A 24416-nucleotide genomic window follows, 5' to 3' on the forward strand; every position below is an offset into this window, starting at 1 on the left:
GCCTGAGTCTGGAGGCTGCCCGCTCCCTTGCCGGAGGGCTCATCCCTCCTCTCTGCTTCCGCCGTCCCATCTCCTCCTTCTGCTCCCAACCTTCGTGTCTCCCTCTTAGAACCCCAATGATTGCAATGGATAATTGCCTCATTTCACAACCCTTACTGAAACTAAACGTGTAGTCTCTCTTACCAGGTAAGGTAACATTCAGTTTCAGGATGCAGGCATCTTTGGAGGGCCACTGTTCTGCCTACAAGAGTATCATTTATGTCACCTCCCTTCTTCTAACTCAGGGTGAATAACTGAGTTAGGATCCTATTTGTGAGATGCAAAAGAGCAATTCAAATATAGCTTAAAAATACAAACATACTAACACCAATTATGATATCCGTTAAAGTAAGGAGCCATTTAAAACTAACAGCTGTCCTTGGAGAAATAAATATAATCCAAATCCTCAATATTTAGCTTTAACTTATTCTTTCCTGCTTCTCAACATTATCAGTGCTTCTCAAACTGAGGCTACCCAGGTCCCAGCAAGTACACCCGATAACCAGAGGTAACAATAAGCTGAAGGATAAACAATACCCCAGTGCCAATTTTATTAACTGCAATAAGCCAGTTGTAACATTTTATATTAAAAATAAACATAGCTATAATAGAGTAAGATGGACATTTTGAATAAATTTTGTAAAACATGAAACTCTAAAGAAGTAATGATCTGCTCTAAACTGTGCCTAAGGAATTTTTCTGCTTTAAAGGAATATTTTGATGAAACATCTGAAAAGTACCGGAATAAAGTAGAATATTTGTCAAAGTCTTTCCAAAAAAAAGATCAAGAAAATAGTATCTCTTGATTACATGTATTTCTGGCTATGAGTGGTATACTGCTAAGTCGCTTCAGTCGTGTCTGACTCTGTGCGACCCCATAGACGGCAGCCCACGAGGCTCCCCCGTCCCTGGGATTCTCCAGGCAAGAACACTGGAGTGGGTTGCCATTTCCTTCTCCAATGCATGAAAGTGAAAAATGAAAGTGAAAAGTGAAAGTGAAGTCCCTGAGTCTTGTCCGACTCTTAGCGACCCCATGGACTGCGACCCACCAGGCTCCTCCGTCCATGGGATTTTCTAGGCAAGAGTGCTGGAGTGGGGTGCCACTGCCTTCTCCGATAAGTGGTATAAAATATCTTTATTACAAAATTTAGAGATCATTATACACCAAGAACATCATAACTCACTTATATATAGAACTCAGTGTTGACAAGTTTCTGCTTCAGCATATAACTGAAAACCAATATGTAAAAATATACACAAGTTAAATTTTCATATTTAGAAGAGGCCCTCTGCAGTTCACCTGGAGTAGATTTAGTTTTAATTCATACACAATTCTGTTTAAGGTTGGCCTGTAGGTCCCCTACCCAAAACAATAAACAACAAATTAAAGAAGCCTTGTTCCAGGAAACTAAGTTAACAGACTCACTGGCTTAAACACACACACACAGGCTTAAAATGTATTATTTTCGACCACCTCCTATACACCAGACATTACCTCATATAATATGATCATCCTGGGTGTTATCCTCTCTTTACACCCAGGGTCATAGCGATTGAGAACAGCCGAGATTCAAAACAGACCATCAAACTCCAAAGTTTCTGATCTTTCTTTTACAGAAAACTCAGTTCTTTAGCAAAGCAGGTGAGAATGAGTTAGTGACTTCTCTGTCTCTGGTAACAAAGAAGTTTATTTTTTTCCCCTCAAATTGTGGCACCTGAGTCATGAGTTAAACTTGGCTTCCCAGAGTAACTCATTAGCCAAACATCCCAGGGTCTGGGCATGGAGCTAAATCCAAGACAGCCATGGGAGCAGCAGACTGGCGTTTCATCTGTTCACCCTTCTTCCCACCTGGAGCAGGTATGATTCACCTTCTGAAGATTCAGATGACTCTCACTTCTGGGGACCACTGGGATTCCTCTTTTGAGTAAAATGGATTTTTATTTGCTGCATTTCCCAGGAGCACATGTTGATTCGGGAAGTCTCCCCTCCCCCCTCCCGCTGTTCTAGTAACCACTTCCTCTCCTTTTTCAGGATCTACCCTCATGGAGATCACATGAGCCAGTGCTCAGAAAACTCACAAGAGCGCATGGCAAATACAGATAACCTTCAGGGTGTTTCCTTCTGTGGAGACTCTTGATTATGAGTAAGCCAATTATGATGGCTTATTATTTACAGTGAATTAATATGAATTAAAAAAGTATACATTTGCTCCTTCACCATTACCCACTGCCCAGCATAAAATAAAATAATCCAAGATAGAATTCCAGATTTTATTAGAGAATGTATCTAAAATACAATATTTATTAAGTTATGATATATTATTTGAATGGAAATATACTCTGTATTACAACTATAACAATTTTTATAGATAATTCATTTACATTGCTATAGTTCAAAAGTCACTAAATCATAGCGTAATTAAGATACCATTGCTACAAATATATAAGAATTTAAAGTTTTTATTATACCATCGTGGAATCACAAACATTTATCTGATTTACATTACATAGGATCGAGACTATTTTACCTGATTTATATCACATAGTTCAATCTACCCTCGTATATAGATTTGCACTCAATCATCCTACCTTCCTATATTTTAAAAATAGCATTTTACTGAACCATTGTGAGTGCTCATTACCCCACATTCTGTGAGCAAAATCAAGGTTCTTATATTCTCTGTCACAGAAAGGCTACCATCATAAGCAAAGCACCAGTCACAGCAAATCTGTCAATCATGACAATTGGTCTAGGTTTTCACATTTTAGTAGTAAGCACGTCAGGTGAGAGACGAAGGGTCTAGAAGGCCAAACGCAAAGCAGCGAGGGGCCAGTTCACCAAGTGGACTTGTGCTAAGCTAAAGGGAGGCCCAAAGGCTGTCCCCTGGACACCGCCCCGGGGCCTTCTTATTTGGGGAAACCTCTGACTTGTCTGTTTTTCAGCGGCTGAGCCGGACGCCAGTTGGCCAACATAAGGAGTTCAGGCTCGCCCTCCGCGTTGAAGTTAAGAGTACGGAATTTCAACATCTAAAAGACAAAATTAAAGATGAAAAACATCAAAAATACAAGTTTCACTAGAGCATTCAACTATCATGCTTGTGTTAAATCTTGAAATATATTTCCCAGTATTCACAGTCTCAGATGGCAATGTTCAAAATTTAATTTGATTCGCACCCACAGATATATAATCACATATAGATTACATCTATATATGTTTATACAACAAATTAATTTCCACAGAATAAATACAACATTTTGCTGTTATTTAAAGGAAATTTGCAATGAGCTTGTTTTTTCCTCTTTTAATTACATAATCCAACATCAAAAACCTATAAAATATTTCAGAGATGTAAAGTAATAATAACAATTCTAGATCCAAATTAAGGTTTTGTTTTCTGCCCCAGGGAAGATAAACATCAGCATGGGTACAATTAGACAAAGTGACCCCGGGGTGGAATGATGGCTGACATCTCTGCTTACATTTACAGAAGCACAGGATTAAATCTGCCCATGCTGGGATTTCCAATGCTTATCACTGGGTAGTTCTGATTTCCTTTTAAATTCGTGTGAGCTCCCAGCAGAGTGCCCTGACCCAGGCAGCCCTGCCCCAGTTCCCTCCTTCTCTGAGGCTGTTTCTGAAAGTGTCACTTCCCTTTCACTAAGCATGACTTGATCTCAACGAAGAATGGTGGTTTGGGAAGTAGGGCAGCTGCCAGAGAATCAGATCCTGATCTCTTTGCCAAACAAAATTCCCTTGGTCACCTCCGAGGAAGTCAATTTCCGAGCAAGTCAACTACTGTTAACACACACAGCCACTCCACTGCAGCGCTCTGAACAGCACAAACTGTGCTCTGTAGGAGATGTGCGTCTGGTCTAAGCTGCTACAGCAACTCGGAGTGACTTTTAATAGGTGCTTTTTATCCAAGGGATGACTCTCAACTGTTAGAATTCAGGATGTATTCTGATGTAAATAAACCACAGTAAGCTCTTAGGTGAGTGACCCGTGGGCTGGAAATGATCACCCACAGCTATGCAGCCTTGAATATAAAATCTCTTTGTTCCAGGCTTCAGATTCCTCCTAATGCACACACACAAAAAGCATGTACTGGGTGACAGACACCTTTCTCAGGTAATCTTCGATGTTATCCGACTTCAGAGTAAAAAGAAAGAATTGCCTAAGGTTATGGTTCACAACAGCAAGTTCTTGTTGGGTGCTAACTACATCTGCTAAGCACTATTGCTGCGCCAGGAGCAGCAGGAGGATTAGAGCCCAGGTCTGTCTGCTTCCAAAGGTCCAGTCCTTTCGCCTGAACTAAGTGCTCCCCCGACTTGAGCAAACGGACCTGCTGACTGCTAACAGAGATGGGTTCTTTGAGCACGATCCAGGTCACGCTTTCGAGGAGAGGAGGGGTGGTCAGTGAGCCAGGGTAGGTCCAGTAGTCCAAGACGTTGGGAAGGAGGCTGCCCGGATCGAAGTTAGGGAAGTCGGTGCTCTTACCCTGGAACACAAGACAAAGACACGTGATCAGAGTCGGGGGGAGGGGGCGGGGGGACGCAGGAGAAGAGGCAACAGAAACATTCAACTTGGAGAGTCAAACACCTTCCTTTTTTTTAAAAAGATACATTCCATATTCACCAGAAAACAGAATAAAAGAAATTAACAGAAGACATTCGACAGGGAAACTTAGATTAGCAGATATAAACAAGAGAACCTATCAATTTCACCCGTCCATTTATTTGCTCATCTGTCCTCTCAAACAATCCCTTATCTTTTTCATTAAGTCATTAACTAATTTTAGCCGGTATTTAAAGTGAAACTGCTGCCACCAAAACGCTGCGATTTTAGGATGTAGGAACAGAACATGTAGACGTCTCCTCGATGAGGAGGTAACTGTCCCGTTGTACCGTCTGATGGTTTGACCAGAACTGAAGAGCTACATTTAGCTCTGGACACCGCACTTTAGAGAAACAGAAGCAACAGCAAAGGGTTGTCCGAAGAGTGACAGGTCACTGCAGAGAGACAGTTGTCAGGTGAGACTAATTAAAGGGGACAGAGATAATGAGCTTGGGCGTAGGTGAGAGGCTGAGAGAAAATGGGCTCAAGCGAAGGAAGGTTTAGTTGGTTTTTTTGAGATGTAGTTGACATATAGTTTCAGGAATACAATGTAATGATTTAATATTTGAATATATTATCGAATGATCATAATAGGTCTAGTGAACATCTCTCAACATAAAACAGTTACAGAATTTTCTTTTCTTGGGATGAGAACTTTTAAACCTACTCTTAGCAACTTTCAAAGTGGCAATACAATGATATTAACTACAGTCACTACAGCATTGATTTTGATTTATTTGTAAGTCAATCCCAAAACGTCTTTATTTTATAACTGAAAATTTGTACATTTTGTCCCCTTTCAATCATTTTTGGCCCCCCACTCCCACTTCTGGCAACCACCATCGATTCCCTGTATTTGTGAGCTGGTTTTGTATTTGTTTTCTTTGCTTATTTGTTTGATTCCACTAATTCATCTGGTATTTGTTTTTCTTTATCCGACTTATCTCACTTAGCCTAATGCTCTCAAGGTCCATCCATGTTCTCACAAATGGCATGATTTCATTCTCCTGTAGCTGAGTCCATTTTATCTGTCTGTCTGTGTCTTGAGCTTAGTCACTTCAGTCCTATCCAACTCTTTTGCAAGCCCAGGGACTGTAGCCCACTAGGCTCCTCTGTCCATGGGATTGGTTCTCCAGGCGAGAATACTGGAGTGGGTTGCCATGCCCTCCTCCAGGGGATCGTCCCGACCCAAGGATCAAACCCACGTCTCCTGCTTTGGCAGGCAGGTTCTTCACCCTCTGAGCCACCTGGGAAGCCCCCTCTATCTCTATCTACCTACCACGTCTTCTTTACCCATGCGCCTGTTATTGGATGCTCAGGCTCCTTCTGTCTTGGCTGTTGTAAATAAGCTGCAGTGAACATGGCGGGGGGTGCATATATCCTTCTGAATTAGTGTTGTAGGATCAGGTTTATTCTATACGAATCAAGGGAGTCAAGCTCAGGGTAATAGGTAAGCCTTTCAGAAGATAGATGCTGCTTTCATTTGAGGATGAGTTTGATAAAGCCAGGTTGCTGCTGCTGAAAGCCGTATTTATAAGCAGATGCCCCATGACCTCAGCACATAGATTTAAACATGAATTCAAAGAGGCCTCAAAGCAGGACCTTACTCATCGTGTTCTCCATTGCATTTCCTAGACTAACAAAGTGGCCAGCATATAGTAAGTACTCAAGAAATATCTGCCTAATGAAGGGTGAATAACTGGATCAGGTGGTTCAGCCTCCTTGCAATCACAGTTTTCTCTGATTCTTGCATATGGATGTTCAAATGAAGCAAGATTAAATAAATACAAGTCCGAAAATTATACAAGCATTAGGATTAACTTTGGGATAAAGATTAAGTTACATAAACATATGAGCAACATGTTACCTTTATTAGGTGCTCATCTAAGCACCACTCATCAAACCGAGACTACCCAGCTTGAGCAAAAGAATTTTAAAAAATGAGTTGGGTATAGAAAATAGGTACCCTATGCAGGTGTCAAAAACACTGAACTGTACCTTTGTTTTAATAGAATCCAGCGCGTCAAGGACTTTCTGGAGGGCTGGGTTAGCATCACCAACCTACAGAAAGACACAAAGGACAAGGCAGCATATGCAGTTCGCACTACACCCTTTCTTGATTAGGGCAGCTCTAAGGTATAATTTCTCCAAATGGTGAAGCAAAAACCACCACTAGCTACATGCCACCCATCAGTCTTAGTCTCATTTCCCTATTTTCACTAACAACCTGCTTCTGGCCCTGTGGTTCACCTGAAATTACCCTCTCAGATGTCACCAGTGACCCCCAACTGCCAAAGTCAACAACACTGTTCAAATGCTTGCGTTAAGCTTCATGTAGAATTTTGCACTATTGTCTTCCCTCCTTTGCCAAATCCCCCCTCTTTCGACCTTTCCTTCTGCCCTGCTGCTGCTGCTGCTGCTAAGTCACTTCAGTCGTGTCTGACTCTGTGCAGCCCCATAGACAGAAGCCCACCAGGCTCCCCTGTCCCTGGGATTCTCCAGGCAAGAACACTGGAGTGGGTTGCCATTTCCTTCTCCAATGCATGAAAGTGAAAAGTGAAAGTGAAGTCGCTGAGTCTTGTCCAACTCTTTGCGACCCCATGGACTTCGGCCTACCAGGCTCCTCAGTCCATGGGATTTTCCAGGCAAGAGTACTGGAGTGGGGTGCCAATGCCTTCTCTGTCCTTCTGCCCTCCAGCCTCCCAAATCTCCCTTGACTCCTGTATTCCCCATTGATCATTTAATCAGGGTCTTTCCTCCCAGTCTGCAGTTTCTCAGAGTTGCTTGATGAGCAGTGTTACCCCCTCTTCGTCAGGGTTTCCTTGCATAATTTCATAGACACTCGTAGTAGCTCAATTGGTAAAGAATCCACCTGCAATGCAGGAGACCCCGGTGCAATTCCTGGGTCGGGAAGATCCTCTGGAGAAGGGATAGGCTACCCACTCCAGTATTCTTGGGCTTCCCTTGTGGCTCAGCTGGTAAAGAATCTGCCGGCAAAGCGGGGGACCTGGGTTCTATCCCTGGGATGGGAAGATCCCCCGTAGAAGGGAAAGGCTACCCACTCCAGTATTCTGGCCTGGAGATTCCATGGACTGTAGTCCACGGGGTCACAAAGAGTCGGACACGACTGAGCCACTTTCACTTCACTTGTCACTTGTGTGTGCAAATGTCACATTGACACAGGATTTCTAGAACCACGAATCTGCAGCCCGGACCTTCCTCCACTGGGTTTATAACTATCCAGGGGGCAGCTCAGTCGGTACGTCAAAGTCCTGCTGCCTGGATTCTGCAACATGGAGTCACTGTCCTTCACTCCTCCAAAACCTGGTCTTAATTTATCATTCTCTATCATGGAATAGTACTACCCAGCTTAAGGCTGAATGAGAAAAAAAAAAAAAGTACTAGTATTTATCCCAAGCATTGCTTTTTCTCATTTCATATTTCATGTGTAAACATCCTTCACATTTACATCCAAACAGTACCTAAGAAATACCTCTGGAATTGTCTTTTTGTCTCTATCTCCACTGCGGATAGCAGATATGCAGGAAAATAAGCCCCTAAATACTTCAGAGCCAAAAGCATTTCCTAGGCTTTTTTTAGAATGTCCTATTTGTCATGAATGTTCTGTCCAGTTCATCTTTTTTGGAAACAGGCAGGGTCGGGGGGGAGAATTGGGCCATCAACTAACCTTCAAAAAAACACCCACAACAGCCAGTCCATCAGGCTGCTGTGCTGCTGTTCCAAAGTCCCCGTACTTGGTGTTCCAGTGAACCAGGTGTAGCTGAAGCAGAAGCACAGACAGCAAACGATTAACCATGGTAAAAGCCTACACAGTTATCTCCATAGCTAGAGCTCATGAAAGAAAGCGTAAATGTGCATAATTATACATCGAAACTTGTATTTTAATTCTACTTGTCCACGACTTGGCATAAAAGCAAGCGATTCCTTCAACAACTCTAAGACAAAGCGTTGCATACCTTTGAGGAACGTTTATTTCTAGATTTTACATTAAAACACGATCCTCCAAGTTGAATTCATTTTCACGCAAACGGTGTTCTTAGGAGGTCTTAGAGAAAGCTTTGTGGCATTAACCATAACATCACAAATAAAGGTTATAAGAAGCAAATATGAAGAGCCTTTGTAAAGAAAATGGTTTGAGCTGAATTTACAAATTAAGCTTTTGAAAAAAAAAAAAAAGTGTATCTTACCTCGGCAGCATATTTCTTCCTATTCACAGTATGCTCAGAACCTTGGTCATCAGATGAGCCCCAGTGAAAGTGAAACTGAACCAATCTGTAAGTGCCAGTAAGAGGTCCATCTTTCAGCACTAAAATGAAAAAATATATATATAATATTTATGTGGGCTTGCCAGGTGGCGCTAGTGGGAAAGAACCCAACTGCCAATGCAGGAGACATAAGAGACGCGGTATTTTTGCCCAGAGAATCCCATGGACAGAGGAGCCTGGTGGCTCACACACACTTACACACCCACAAACTCATCCGTACACACGTGGGGCGCACACACACCACTGAATGTCACAATCTTCAATCTTCTTTTATAGTACTAAATTTATGCCTGAAGCAGCATCTTCACTCTGTGAAAATTAAATCTAGACTTGGGCTTAGTTTGCAGAGCTGAATGGAATCATTTCAACTGCTGTTATTTTTTTTTCTTTTACTTGTACTAACTGAAAGGATGGATGCTTTTCCCATCTGTTTTCTGAGCACAGGACACTTTCCTTCCAGGTTTGTTTTGAAGTCAGAGGTTCAGGTTTCAGAGAGAGGAGATTTTCACGGCACTGTGAATTCTTCTGTGAATCAGTGAGGAGGCGCTGGCAGCAGCCCTCCAACGCTGGGCCATCACACACCCGCAAACTCAGGAACCTCTGCTCTGACTCGGCCCGGAAAGCAACCTTCAGCCCCCTTCGCCGACCTCTGATACCACTTCTCACTAGAATTTGTGAAACAATAAGCATGCCAACAAAGGTCCGTTTAGTCAAGGCTATGGTTTTTCCTGTGGTCATGTATGGATGTGAGAGTTGGACTATAAAGAAAGCTGAGGGCCAAAGAATTGATGCTTTTGAACTGTGGTGTTGGAGACGACTCTTGAGAGTCCCTTGGACTGCAAGGAGATCTAGCCAGTTCATTCTGAAGGAGATCAGCCCTGGGATTTCTTTGGAAGGACTGATGCTAAAGCTGAAACTCCAGTACTTTGGCCACCTCATGCAAAGAGTTGACTCATTGGAAAAGACTCTGATGCTGGGAGGGATTGGGGGCAGGAGGAGAAGGGGACACAGAGGATGAGATGGCTGGATGGCATCACTGACTCGATGGATGTGAGTTTGAGTGAACTCCAGGAGTTGGTGATGGACAGGGAGGCCTGGTGTGCTGCGGTTCATAGGGTCGCAAAGAGTCGGACACGACTGAGCGACTAATCTGAACTGAAGCATTCCCTTGATCTTAAAATCAATTCTTCTCTACAAGTTTCCCCAGTTCTTTAGAATTTGGATTGTGTGCTTGCTCCTCAGTCATGTCCGATTCTTAGTGACTCCATGAACCATAACCCTTCAGGCTCCTCTGTCCATGTGACTCTCCAGGCAAGAATACTGGAGTGGGTTGCCATGCCTCCTCCAGGGGATCTTCCCAACACAGGCATCGAGCCCAGGTCTCCTGTGTTGCAGGCAGAGTCCTCACCGTCTGACCCACCAGGAAGCCAGTTTGGATTGTCACTTCTACTATTTAGCTTTATACTTAAAATGTTCTATTTAGACTCTGACTAAATTGGCTCATCTGTAAAATGGATACCTTCAATTATTTATTCACTAAGAATTGATTGATCATCACAGGCTGATCATCTGTGAGATACAGTGCATAGTGCTTTCTTAAAATTCTAACTTTAATAACTATCCCATGATTCTGGTATTAGTGTAACCTTGTTACACTTAAATTCATACTAGAGATCACACTCTTAGACAGCAGTCTATCTGTAGATAATTAAGGAGCTGTGTCTTAAGGGAGGATTAAAATAGTAATAAACCACTGTTTTCCCCATGCCCTCCAAAAAGCTTTTACTTAATTTATATGTATTAATGGGATTTAACTGATATATCTATGACATATTTATAAGCTATGACAAACTGAGACAGTATATTAAAAAGTAGAGACATCACTTTGCTGACAAAGGTCTGTACAGTCAAAGTTATGGTTTTTTCCAGTAGTCATGTATGGATGTGAGAGGTGGACCATAAAGAAGGCTGAGTGCTGAAAAATTGATGCTTTTGAATGTGGTGTTGGAGAAGACTCTTGAGAGTCCCTTGGATTGCAAGATAAAATCACTCAGTCCTAAAGGAAATCAACCCTGAATATTCATTGGAAGGACTGATGCTGAAGCTGAAACTCCAATACTTTGGCCACCTGATGCGAAGAGCCGACTCATTGGAAAAGACCCTGATGCTGGGAAAGATTGAGGGCAAAAGTAGAGTGCAGCAGAGGATAAGATGGTTAGATATTATCACTGACTCAATGGACATGAATTTGAGCAAACTCTGGGAGCTGGTAAAGGACAAGGAAGCCTGGCGTGCTGCAGTCCGTGGGGTCACAAACAGTCGGACACGATTTAGTGACTGAACAGCAACAAACCGACATACTTAAGAGCTTTTAAAATTAGGGTAGTTCTACTGCTTCAGTTTTATTTCTCTAGAACTGGAAATAGAACCCCTTTTGCCGTAAGTGAATTTTATTAGTTGGGGCTTATAATTCTGCAGAGTAATGAGTCCAAGATAACTTCAGCTTTGGCTGAAAACCAAGGGACAAGGTCTTCATGATAAAGTTTGTTTGGACAACTTCACCTAATACGCTTAACTGGTAGCAGCACACGTTCATCTCGTCAAAGAAAAGATAAAGCTGCTGGAAGATATCTAGGCGTCTGGGCCCTTCTGTGGCTCCTGATACAACCTCTGGCTGACAGCTCTGCCTTACAATAGGCCAGGAGAAGAAAAGAATTTGTTTAAAAAAAAGAGAGAACATTAAAATGGTGTTATAACCATACACAAAAATAAACTCAAAATGGATTAAAGATCTAAACGTAAGACCAGAAACTATAAAACTCCTAGAGAAGAACATAGGCAAAACACTCATAAATCACAGCAGGATCCTCTATAACCCATCTCCCAGAATATTGAAAATAAAAGCAAAAATAAACAAATGGGACCTAATTAAAAGTAAAAGCTTTTGCACAACAAAGGAAACTATTAGCAAGGTGAAAAGACAGCCTTCAGAATGGGAGAAAATAATAGCAAATGAAGCAACTGACAAACAATTAATTGCAAAAATATACAAGCAACTCCTATAGCTCAAGTCCAGAAAAACAAATGACCTAGTCAAAAAATGGGCCAAAGAACTAAACAGACATTCCTCCAAAGAAGACATACAGATGGATAACAAACACATGAAAAGATGCTCAACATCACTCATTATCAGAGAAATGCAAATCAAAACCACAATGAGGTACCATCTCATGCCAGTCAGAATGGCTGCTATCAAAAAGTCTACAAGCAATAAATGCTGGAGAGGGTGTGGAGAAAAGGGAACCCTCTTACACTGTTGGTGGGAATGCAAACTAGTACAGCCACTATGGAGAACAGTGTGGAGATTCCTTAAAAAACTGGAAATAGAAATGCCATACAACCCAGCAATCCCACTGCTGGGCAAACACACCGAGGAAACCAGAAATGAAAGAGACACGTGTACCCCAATGTTCATCGCAGCACTGTTTATAATAGCCAGGACATGGAAGCAACCTAGATGTCCATCAACAGACGAATGGATAAGAAAGCTGTGGTACATATACACAATGGAGTATTACTCAGACATTAAAAAGAATACATTTGAATCAGTTATAATGAGGTGGATGAAACTGGAGCCTATTATACAGAGTGAAGTAAGCCAGAAAGAAAAACACCAATACAGTATACTAACACATATATATGGAATTTAGAAAGATGGTAACAATAACCCTGTGAACGAGACAGCAAAAGAGACACAGATGTATAGAACCGTCTTTTGGACTCTGTGGGAGAGGGCGAGGGTGGGACGATTTGGAAGAATGGCATTGAAACATGTATATTATCATATGTGAAATGGATTGCCAGTCCAGGTTAAATGCATGATACAGGATGCTTGGGGCTGGTGCACTGGGATGACCCAGAGGGATGGTATGGGGAGGGAGGTGGGAGGGGGGTTGAGGATGGGGAACACATGTACACCCGTGGTGGATTCATGTCGATGGATGACAAAACCAATACAATATTGTAAAGTAATTAGCGTCCAATTAAAATAAATCAATTTATATTAAAAAATAAAAAGAAAGTTCAATGAAAAAATAAATAAATTTAAAAAAATGGTGCTATATTACTGATCTATTAAGAAACATGAATTTGGATGTATTCAGATAAAATCACATCTCTTAAAACTTTAAAAAACTTACTGTAAAAGTGCTTTTATAAAATCTGATGATAAAGAAAGAATTAAAGAATTATCCTTATACCCCCCAAATAGACTTTTTCCAAGATGAAAATATAATTCATAACTATATATACCCTTAAAAAATACATGTTTATAAAGATTTAGAATTAGGCAAGAGTAATATGAACTTTTATTATATAAGGCTTTCTAATACTAAAAAAAAAAAGAAATGCCTGAGTGTTCAATGATTAAACACTTTCAGGACTAGTCTACTATTACCAGACATATCTGTTTCAGCTTCTGTTAAAATAAAACTATGTTACTATGTAGCTGAGAAGTCCACTGTAAACAGTGTATACTCGGTCGCTCAGTCATGTCCAACTCTTTGCGACCCCATGGACTGTAGCCCACCAGGCTCCCCTGTCGATGTGATTCTCCAGGCAAGAATACTGGAATGGATTGTCATTTCCTTCTCCAGGGGATCTTCCCAATCCAGGGATCAAACCAGAGTCTCTCGGGTCTCCTGCCTTGGCAGGTGGATTCTTTACCACTAGCACCGCCTGGGAAGCCCCTACTGTAATGAGGAAAGGTGTTAGCGTGTTAGTCACTCAGTCAACTGTAGCCCGCCAGGCTCCTCTGTCCATGAGATTCGCCAGGCAAGAATGCTGGAGTGGCTTGTCATCTCCTTCTCCAGGGGAAGGAATGTCATTTCCAACTCCATACGGTCTATGGGGTTGCAAAGAATCAGACACGACTGAGCGACACACACACTCATAAAGGCAGCGTGCATCTTTTCACTTGAGAAATAGGAAAGACGAGATTCAAGACGGGGAACTCGCACAGTATTCTGGGTCTACTTACTCTTTTACTTAATTTGATTGCTCCATGCCATTTTCTAAACTACTCCACTTTAAAAACTCCTTTTTCTAATGAAAAAATAGTTTTAAAGAATAGCAGAAATTGCTGACTGCATTTTTTCCCCTCTGGAAAAATCCAGTGATTTTTGTGTGTAGAATCCATCATCCGTTGTACCACAGAAATGTGTTCCACAAGCAATGGAGATACATGAATGCGGTTTTCTACTCTAAGACCCAATGTCCTGTTCAAGACGCCTCCAAACTTCATTTAAATCCAAACTGCAAAATCAAGAGCCTGAGAAGATTTTAACTTCCATGATCTTCCATCAGTTATACGTACTCTATATAAAACACAACAGAAGCACTAAATGTAATATTATCATCTGTCCTCTTATATATGTTACTTATGTAAATTATGTTACTTGTGAAAGATTCATTTTAGTAATATTGAAATAAATTAGCTACTAATACAAATTAAAAGCTATAAATGTAACATTAACATTTTTTCCTTCTTAATCACTTTAATATTACTTAATATAAGATGTGAGGGCTTCCCTGGTGGCTCAGCTGGTAAAGAATCTGCCTGCAATGCGAGAGACCCAGGTTCAATTCCTGGGTTGGGAAGATCCTCTGGAGAAGGAAATGGCAACCCATTCCAGTATTCTTCCCTGGAGAATCCCATGCAGAGGGGAGCCTGGAGGGCTACAGTCCATGGGGTCACAAAGAGTCAGGCATGACTGAGCTACTAACATGCATACATATGATATAAGATACATCCAGATAAACTACAGACCTTAGTGAATGTCAATAATCTCTCTTAAATTCAAAATATAAATAAACTATTCCCAATAATCCTTAGTTTAAAATTTAAGGGATTCCTATTAATGAAGTAAATAGTCTATTAAAAAACACATTCTAGCAGGTGAATAATCATTTCTATGAAGAATCTGAAAATCTATTTTGGGGTTTTGGCAGTGGTCAGCCATTCTAGGGCTACCTGCTAAGGTTAAAAAAGCAAGTGTCAGTAGAGACAAATCTGAGGGAAACATGCCCATATTCCATTTCTTTTTCAGTAGTGAGATGTTTAGCTGTTACTTTCACTAACATAACCACAATGAAGACAGAAGGGAACAGCAGTTTTTAGTTTCAGGTTTATGGCAATTATTTGACAGCTTTTTTTTTTTTTTTAAAGTAACCCTTTGACATGAACACAATTAAATACGGGGTCTAGAATGCTTTAGTCTATCTTACAGAAGCTCACAATGACTGTCCATGGGTTGGCCCAATAATTCGAGCTCTGGTTTTCAATATTTGCCTCTAACTTTGCAATACAGTAGGAGAGTTTTAAACTCATTAGTAAAAGTTAATAAGTTAGCAGGAGTTAATAATTTGACTACTATTCTTTTCTTCCCAGATAAAGAATGTAATAAAAGATCTCAAACGGGGAGAGTTATTTTTTAATAATTTAAAAAACCTAACAGGATTAACGTTTTTTCATTAATTTCAGGTGGTTTCTTTTTAAAGGCAGAAGATTGAGGAGAGCTTGAACCCAAGTTCCTAGTTAAAGCCTATTAACTCCATATTTAAAAAGAATTCTCGCAAGCTTAAACATAACAATAAATTCTACCAATTCAGTTCATTATCCCCAAGAATTTAAGTTTGGGTATAAGAACATTTAGGATATATCCGAAAATCTGAGCCTATGAAAAGTTCTTGAAGACTGATATCTCACTGGGTTGCGGGGGAGGGGAGTAAATGAACTGAAGCATTTAAATATAGAAAATAAAGGATATCTTAAAATATTAACACAATGAAAATAATTCCTAATAGAAAGAGATGATAAACTACAGATTTTAAAAAACTGAATGACCAAAATGAAAAATTATTTTTAGACTTAGAACAGAAAAGTATATCAGTTTTTAAAAGTATGGCATGGGTATGAACACACTAAATGTTAACTATGACTGTCATTTAAAGATTCTTATTCAATTTCCATTTTTAAGCGGTTGCCATGTAGTCTCATTCCAACAAACTAGGAAGGAGACGACTAGCAATTAACCTAAACTCTTGAGCATTCCGTTTCGTTATGTTTATTTTAAGTGGGTTTGACTAGAGTATCTCCTCCGTGTGTTCCAACTTGAGAGTCTAGGATCTTAAAAAAGTCCAAAGGGTGTTTCTCTGCATGCTATCTTTGATTTTATTTTTTCTATCCTGTAGATGTGTTTTCCCTTAACATCAACATTTAATATATTGATATTCTAGAGGAAAATGCTTCCTTGTTTAATCAAAACACCTGCAAATGCTGACGAGGTACCAGGCAAAATTACAAAGGAGTCTTTCACCTGTAAAGGAGAACAAGCCTCTCTAGCATTCATTCCTCTTGTTTTTACTGTACCTCCCGCCTGGCTCTCTCAAGTCCTCCTTGTTTCCTGCTTCATTTTTGCTGGGAGTCTCCTCCAAAAGGCTGAAATCCTTCAAGCCTCATCCTTTAAGCTCAAACCTTATTCACCCTGAAAAGTCTTTTCTGACTTGCTCGGGCCAACTCCAAACCTGCTTTCCATGTTTCCCTGGAATACCTTCTTGTTGCACCCACCAAAGTGACTGTCAGCATCTATTGTTCTTGTCTTCCTACTTGAGGCATCCCCAGCACGGGCTCAGGGGAGGCGAGCGAGGGACCATGGCTCCATCCTGACCTCCGGGTGCCTGGCTTGTCTTACATAAAGGTGGCGCTAGTGAGATTTTTCTTTTCTTTTATAAAAACTAAGTGAATAATGGGGTCGCTAAGAGTCGGACACGACTGAGCGACTTCACTTTGACTTTTCACTTTCATGCATTGGAGAAGGAAATGGCAACCCACTCCATTGTTCTTGCCTGGAGAAAATCAGGGATGGGGGAGCCTGATGGGCTGCCGTCTATGGGGTCGCAGAGTCGGACACGACTGAAGCGACTTAGCAGCAGCAGCAGCAGCAAGTGAATAATACATCTGTCTCTAAAGACATGGACTTGAGCCTCTATCTGAACCACTTGGTTTTCATCTGTTTCACAATCAAACACAGCCAGTTGCTTTAGTAATGTGTGTGTTATTCACCGGGAGAAACAGTTAGAAAAAGGTAGCTAGCTCTCATCAGTTATTGCTCATGTAGAAATCCATCAGAACTGGGCATACTCATGGTAAAACATATTACTATGTAATAATGTCATATGTAAAATCAGTCCATAGTTTAACATAATAACTGGCATGTTTGGAAAAATACAGAAGTGTTATAAGACTTTAAAATATCATCAAGTGGTAAGAAGTAATTTTACAGCAATTTAAAAACTTTACTTTTTTCTCTTTAATAAATCCTATTCATTTGCTACCATGAAAAAAAAAAAACAAAAAACAAAAGTTTACATCAGAGGTGCAATAGCTACAGCTCTTGCCTAACAAAGGCAGCCAAGTGGTGTGAAGAGCTGACAAGAGCAATGGCCATTTACCGAGGAATCTTAGGTGCCAAGCACTGGGCTTTATATATCTGTCCCATTTAATCCTTCTGCTGTAATAGATACTCCAATTTTACAGAGAGGAGGAAGGAAGAAGAATTTTTTCAAAACTGTACTGAATACATCGGATAGCTACCAAAAAAGGCAAGGCATCTCGACTATAATGATTCTAATTACATTCATATACTAGTACTGCAGGTCATTAGGCGAACATTTTGACAGCGTTACTGAACGCTGGATCTGTCTTTTCTCCTTCTGCGCAAGGCTCCACACCCCCCCAGGCCCACACCACCACACATAACGTGTTTGTAGCACCGTTTTCTCAGGGCCCTTCAGAGGAAAGCACTCGGGAAAACAGGGCACTGGCCAAGAAATCAACCAGTGGGCGTAGAAGGCTGCTACTGTGTCTGAAGAGGATTGTTCTCCGACTTCTAAGCAAGAAAAAAATAATAAAAAGCAGCAGCAGTCAAGAGTGTTCTGTAAACAGCATGACTACAAATAAATTATGGTAATTGGTTTTGTCAGCCAGGGACCAGGTATGTCCACCAACTCTAAAACATCTTCATTTATGGAATGAACTTCTGGGTGGATACCAAGATACACAGCCACCTTTATCACACTGGCCCAAGGCTGAGAAAATATTCACAAACACAGTGTTTCTGAGAATTTCAAGATTTTAAAGTAGCAGGTTTTCATCGCTCTTCTGCATGCTACCTTGAAGACCAATCCTAAAAAGTTCAGTTTTTGCAAGTCTCCTCATTGCTGATCTCTATCGCCAAGGGGCCCTGCCTTTTTTTGACTTTTCTCAGGCACAGCAGTTATTCAATGCCCTACCTAGAATCCGACAGGGAGAAACAGCCCCTGCCACTGCAAAGAAATTAGCCTGCTTCCCAGAGGCTGAAATCCAACTAAGATGATCAGAGTGTAGTATTAAGGGGGGGTCCTGCGCCTGTTAAGCTGGGAAAAGAGCTGCTACTGACACACAAGTTATTTTATAAACACTGACCTGCTTTGTCCTGGGAGTCGTCATACTCCACGTTAAAAGAGTGACCATTGTTGACCATTCTCCGCGAAGTTGCTTCCCCATAGACAAGGGCCAGAGGCTTCAAAGCAGGATCCTGAACGACGGCCTTGGTGTCGATGTCAACGGGTGACTGGCGCTCTCCGTTGGCAATGGGAAAGTCCTTATGCCAGTGTTCAGGGCCTGGGATTGAGCAGAGATGTGTGAACCCCCCACAATGTGGGGAAGGGCACACCCCAACTCCGGGGATAGGGCAATGATTCTTGGACCTGCTTGGCTCCAATTCTGGCGATACCACTTCACAGCTGAATACAAGGTGGCGCTAGTGGTAAAGAACCCGCCTGCCAATGCAGGAGACTTGAGTTCGATCCCTGGGTCAGGAAGATCCCCTGGAAAAGGGCTCGGCAACCCACTCCAGTATTCCTGCCTGGAGAATCCCATGGACAGAGGAGCCTGGCGGGCTACAGTCCATGGGGTCGCAAAAAGTAGGACACGACTGAAATGCAACCTTTGGGAAAACATTTGATCTGTACCTTAGTTTTTCCCTCTGTATTATGGGGTACAGTAGCATCTGGCTTAGAGGTTGGCATGAGAACATCAATCCATGTAATGCTTTTAGAACAAGCAGTGAGCGTCACATACATGTTAGCTATTTTTATGTTTCTTTTACTGAAACTGAGCACCTGACCCTGGGTTTGTGATTAGGATTTGAATGAGCAAGCTTCCTAAAGACACTCCCGAAGAGGGAGATTCCTTCCTCAGTTCTGCCAGAGGCAAGGACTGAGTCACCGCCCCGCCAGCCCCCTCGCCTTGAAGGGTCGGGATCTCCATCACCTGACGAGCCCCAGACCCCGCAAGACGCTCAGAGATGCGCCAGACACATGTGCTCCTACGTCCGCTGGCCTGGGGGAACCCAGACCTGTGGCCCCGAAAAAACCGGGTTCCTGGGGACCTCCTGACCTCAGAAGTCAAGAAATCAGGAAAACTCAGAAGTCAGCGCAGAGGACTCAAACCACCAGCCCAAGAAAACGCCCCGGGAACAGTTCATGCTGAGAATCTTAGCCACAGGTGGTGCTAAGGATGAAGCGGGCGGCAGGGGGTTGGGGGGGAGAGGGGATGAAGACGGTGGGAGGGGGGAGTCTCCTAATTTCTCTGCGATCAACGACCAAAGTGTTTCGCTGCACCCCTTCCTAGCGTCCTCTTGGGTCGGGACAGGGTGGTGATTGACCCGAGAGGGGCCGCGCGCGGGTCCCGCGGCGATGCGCGTCCCCCTTCCCGGCCCGGTGCGGGGCGCAGGGCTTCCTCCACAGCGGCCTGGGGCCCCGCGCCGGGGGGGCGCGCCCGGGGGCCCCGCGCCGAGGGGCGCGTCGGGGGGCTCCGCACTCACCGTTGTGCTTGCCGTATCCCCAGTGATGGGACATGGTCGCGCCGGGGTCCGGGGGCTGCTGCTCAGGTGCCCGCGCCGTGTGTCGGCGGGCCGCGCCGTCGCCGGCTCTTATAGGCGCCCGCCACCTTCGCGCGTGGGGGCGGCCCCGGGGTGGGGGCCCGGGCGGCCCCGGGCGGAGCGGGGAGGAGGGCGCGGGCGGAGGTGCGCTCCGCGCGCTCGGGGCGGGCCGGGCGGGCTTGGCTCCGGGGGCGGGGAGAGCGCCCTGCCGGCGGGGCGCTACGCCAGGTTCCGGGGCTCCGCTCGGGCCGCCCGGCTTCCCTCGGCGCGGCCGCGGGCGCGGGGCGGCCGCGAGGCTCCGCGCTCCCCGCGCGGACTGGGCTGCGGAGCGTCTGCGCGCGCCCCGTGCCCCCGCGGGGCGCGGACCGCTCGGGCCCCGGTTCCTCTCCGCCCGCGCCCCCTTTGTGAGCGCACCCCCGGCCCCCGCGCCCTGCCGCCCCGCCCCATCGGCCCCGCCCGCGCCGCGGCCCCCAGCCCCGGGGGGCTCGCCGCTCGGGGTCCCGGCCCTGCGCCCGCTAGCGGGGCGGGGAGCGTGACCTTGGGGCGGACGGAGCTGCGGTCCTGGAGGGGCGCGGAGGGCCGGGCGCCGCGCGCCCCCTGCCGGACGGCCGTGAGCGCACCGAGGAGGAGGGCGGTCTCCCGCAGAGCCCGCACCGAGGCAAGCGTGCTTCTCCATCAGTCCCTCAGTCGTGTCCGAGTCTCTGCGACCCCATGGACCGCAGCATGCCAGGCCTCCCTGTCCATCACCAACTCCTGGAGTTTACACAAACTCGTGTCCACTGAGTCGGTGATGCCATCCAACCATCTCATCCTCTGTCGTGCCCTTCTCCTTCCGCCCTCAGTCTTTCCCAGCATCAGGGTCTTTCCCATGAGTCAGCTCTTCGCATCAGGTGGCCAAAGTATTGGAGTTTCAGCTTCAGCATCAGTCTTTCCAATGAACATTCTGGACTGATTTCCTTTGGGCGCATGCATGGAAGAGGGCCATTTCCTTGAGAACTGACAAGGTGTCATATGGATACCCTGACATCTCTTCCTACCTCCTTTCTTCTCTTTAAAAAATTAACTTGGGGTCGGGTTGGAGGGAGATTACCTAGGCGAGTAAATACTGATTTAAAGCAATCAAGACTTCTAAAGAATCACTCTTCTAACAGGAATTGGGTAAAAGAATTTCTTGCAAAAAGATGAGAACTTGCAAAAAGGTGAAAACTCAGAAGTTGGCTGCCAAAGAAAACTTGGCATCTGGCATACCTAAGAATCAATTCAAAGAAATTTAACAGGATATTTTTTGAGGCAAGGCAACATTATGGCTTTTCTGGGCCTTAGGCGTTTTGCCTTTATGGATCCCGTCTTCGTAAACACACACACACACACACAAGGGCATACATACACAAAATATTAATATTTTAATATTATGTATTTTAAACATTTTTTGATATATATGTTCATTTTTTTCTTCTGGTTTTAAAAGAAAACATTTTCATGGATATCTAAAAGTACTGTGGGCCTGAAGCTCTGTTTCCTAGTACCTAATGCATAAGTCAGGACTGTTTTCTGGTGGGAGCAGATTTCATTTCCCTCAAGGGGCCTTGCCACAAAAAGAGGAGAAGGATTTTCTGTCCTGTGGATCGCTGTGATCTTTGAGAGCATAGTATTAGAGTTAACGTTGGGGAAGCTGACACAGTTTTACACAATCCTATCAGCCTAAACATCATACTACTTATACAGATAAATAAAAAGATAAATTATAATATTAGTGCAAACTTTTGCAATATTGATCTCAAAAGTTATTACTTGCTATTTATTTCAGTCAATTCCACACAAACAAATACAATTCACAGTTAGATATACTTGTTATTTGCCGGGGACCAGCCCCGGCTGAACCAGGGTATTCGAAGGAGAGACGGCGTAGGCGAAGATCAGGAAACAATTGCTTAATTAAATGTTAATTAAGGATATAAAGAGTAATAGAATGAGGATAGCTCAGTAAAATTCAGTGAAGAAAAGAGGCTGAAATAAGGATAGCTCAGTGAGGAAATTCAGTGTAGAAAAGAGGCTGAATAATTCAGCCAGAAGGTAAGAGAAAGAACGACATGGTGAGACCAAGTTTCGGTGAACAAGGCCCGCACTTTATTTTTCAAAGTAGTTTTTATACCTTAAGTTATGCACAGAGGATAATGGGGGAAGGGGTAGAGTCTTGCAGCAAACCAGGCTTTCTTCCTGCAAACTTATCATATGCAAAAGCTTAGGTGATTTGCATCATCTTCTGGCCTGGAGGCCTGTTAACATTTTAAGACCTTTTCTTCAGAAAACTTATTTTTCTCTAAAGGTGATTGGTCAGGAGCCACCCTCCAAAAGCATTAGATAAAGTTGCATTCCTACAGAGCAAAGGTGTGGTGGGCTACAACAAGAAAAAGAATTAACTCAAGGGTCCCAGGTTACAAACATTAAAGCTACTATTTACACCAATTATATTAACCAATACACTGCCAGGGACACAGCAGGTAAGGGATATGGAGACTTAGCAGCAAACATTGGCCCAACAAGTGAAAATCCCTTCACCAATACAATTTCTAATCAATCTTTTAACTACTCAAAAGAATCTGTGTTTAGACAGTTAGAACATCTCCTGCTTCTCACAGTTGGGAGGCTCTGAACAATCACATGTTGCCGGAAAAACCTATTCAGGCAGGCTAGAGGATTTCCAAAGGAGTTTGTAGGTTAAACACTGTCACACCCAGGAATTATTAACTGGAGCTGTAAGCTAACTTTTTTTCAGAGAGGTAGTGGGGGACAGCCCCCCGTAAAGCAGAAAGTAGGCAGACTCTGGTTTTGGGGGTATATGCTCGAGAATTTCCAGGGGGACTCCTGAGGCTCGATCCCGCCTTTGCGTATGCCGAGCCTCCTTCCTCATGACCTTTGTCATGGGCGGAGTTCCTCACGCTGGCTACCGGCAGTGATAGAATTCCAGTTGAGCTATTCCAGATCCTGAAAAGTGCTGCACTCAATATGCAATATGCACTCAATATGCAATATGCCGGCTCCCGGCAGTTATTGTCCTAAGATTCCAGGAAAGTGTGCACCTGTTTGTGCTGGAGTCTTTTGGTTGATGTTGCCATGAATTCTTAGGCAATGAGTATTTTTGGTTTCTAGTACCATCACAGTTCTTTCCAGATGCCACACAGCACTCAAGAATCTGCCTGCCAATGCAGGAGATGCAAGAGATGCAGGCTCAGTCCCTGGGCTGGGAAGATCCCCTGTAGGAGGGAATGACACCCCACTCCAGTTCTCTTGCCTGGAAAATTCCATGGACAGAGGAGCCTGGTGGGCTACAGTCCATGGGGTCGCAAAGAGTCAGCCGTAACTGAGCACACATGTACACACACCATCACAAAATGTAGTTTGTAGTTGCAAAGAACCTCTTATTTATGACTCTGTAGCTACATATTGTGGAGTCCAGTAAAATAATTTGATTCTTCGCATAATTTTCAAATATTTACTTAATTGAAAAGAAGAGGGCCTTGCAGTTGATATGAGATTCTTCACTAGGCCCTGGGGATGTATTATTGGTAAGTGTTAAGAGCTGAATACTAAGTCTATGAATATAAAGTGGGTTCTAAAGATTCTGTGAAGGTAGCTAGGTTTTCAGACCTGCTGGAATCCTTGTCTCTTATTTTCTGTGAAGCTAGACTGTGGCTTTACTTACATGGAAGTAAAGAAGCACATTTTGATTATTAAATTTTCTGAAACTTCAAACACCACCAAACTGCAGTTCAGGAAACAGATTCTTATTATTCAAGTGAGTTTCCACCTTCCTCTCACACTTCTGGAACATGAACTCATTTTTAGTGGGGCAGGCCCTCCCCACAGAGTTGAATTTGGAGAGAACTTGCATCCTCACTTCAGGCAGAAAATATTTTATCTTTGGATATTCATTAGAGATCTAGATTTTTTTGTTAACTTCTTTTTTATTACATTGATTGTCTTAGCAGCTTTTTCTGTCCTTTTTAAAATTTTTTTAGATAATAGAGATGGCTTTGTGCCTTCACATAGATGCATTCAGAATGGAAGTTTATTTTACTGAGGCATTCTTAGCAGGCAGTCATGATTCAGTTATGTTCAAAAGACTACTCTAAGATTGGATTTTTAAATGTCAAAAATATTAGTTATCCTACACTCGTTTTTCTACTGGACAGGAAGACCCGTTTATTTAAGAATAATTCTAAATAAAGAGACTCTTACAGTACCTGAAGAAAGATACTTTTTTTCTGCCCCAGAAGGAAAAAGTGGCAGGCTATATATCAGGAAATTATAATACAAAAATCTTGAAGTCTGTGCTCGAATTATCATAATAAAAAGGTTTCTAACATATTAATATTCATAAAAATATAAAATAAAATGGTAAAGTATTTGTTCCCTCCAGTAAATATATTGGTAATATATTTTACAAAGTGAAATATACATAGTTTATTAGACATTTAACTACAAAACTAATAA

At 43.0% G+C, this 24416-nt stretch overlaps 1 protein-coding gene across 1 annotated transcript; it reads right to left on the reverse strand.

Annotated features, from left to right (window-relative positions):
• Positions 1–565: 565 nt before the first annotated feature.
• Positions 566–20258, reverse strand: CA2 (carbonic anhydrase 2). Its single transcript, XM_061439453.1, has 7 exons — positions 19866–20258; positions 18464–18661; positions 8863–8981; positions 8343–8435; positions 6653–6715; positions 4383–4538; positions 566–3066 (listed from the first exon to the last, which is right to left on the reverse strand). Exons 1-7 carry the CDS (start codon positions 19897–19899, stop codon positions 2947–2949), a joined length of 783 nt encoding a protein of 260 aa, XP_061295437.1. The 5' UTR covers positions 19900–20258; the 3' UTR covers positions 566–2946.
• Between the last annotated feature and the right edge of the window lie 4158 nt (positions 20259–24416).

The sequence above is a fragment of the Bos javanicus genome, chromosome 14 (genome assembly GCF_032452875.1).
Source record: "Bos javanicus breed banteng chromosome 14, ARS-OSU_banteng_1.0, whole genome shotgun sequence".
NCBI lineage: Eukaryota > Metazoa > Chordata > Mammalia > Artiodactyla > Bovidae > Bos > Bos javanicus.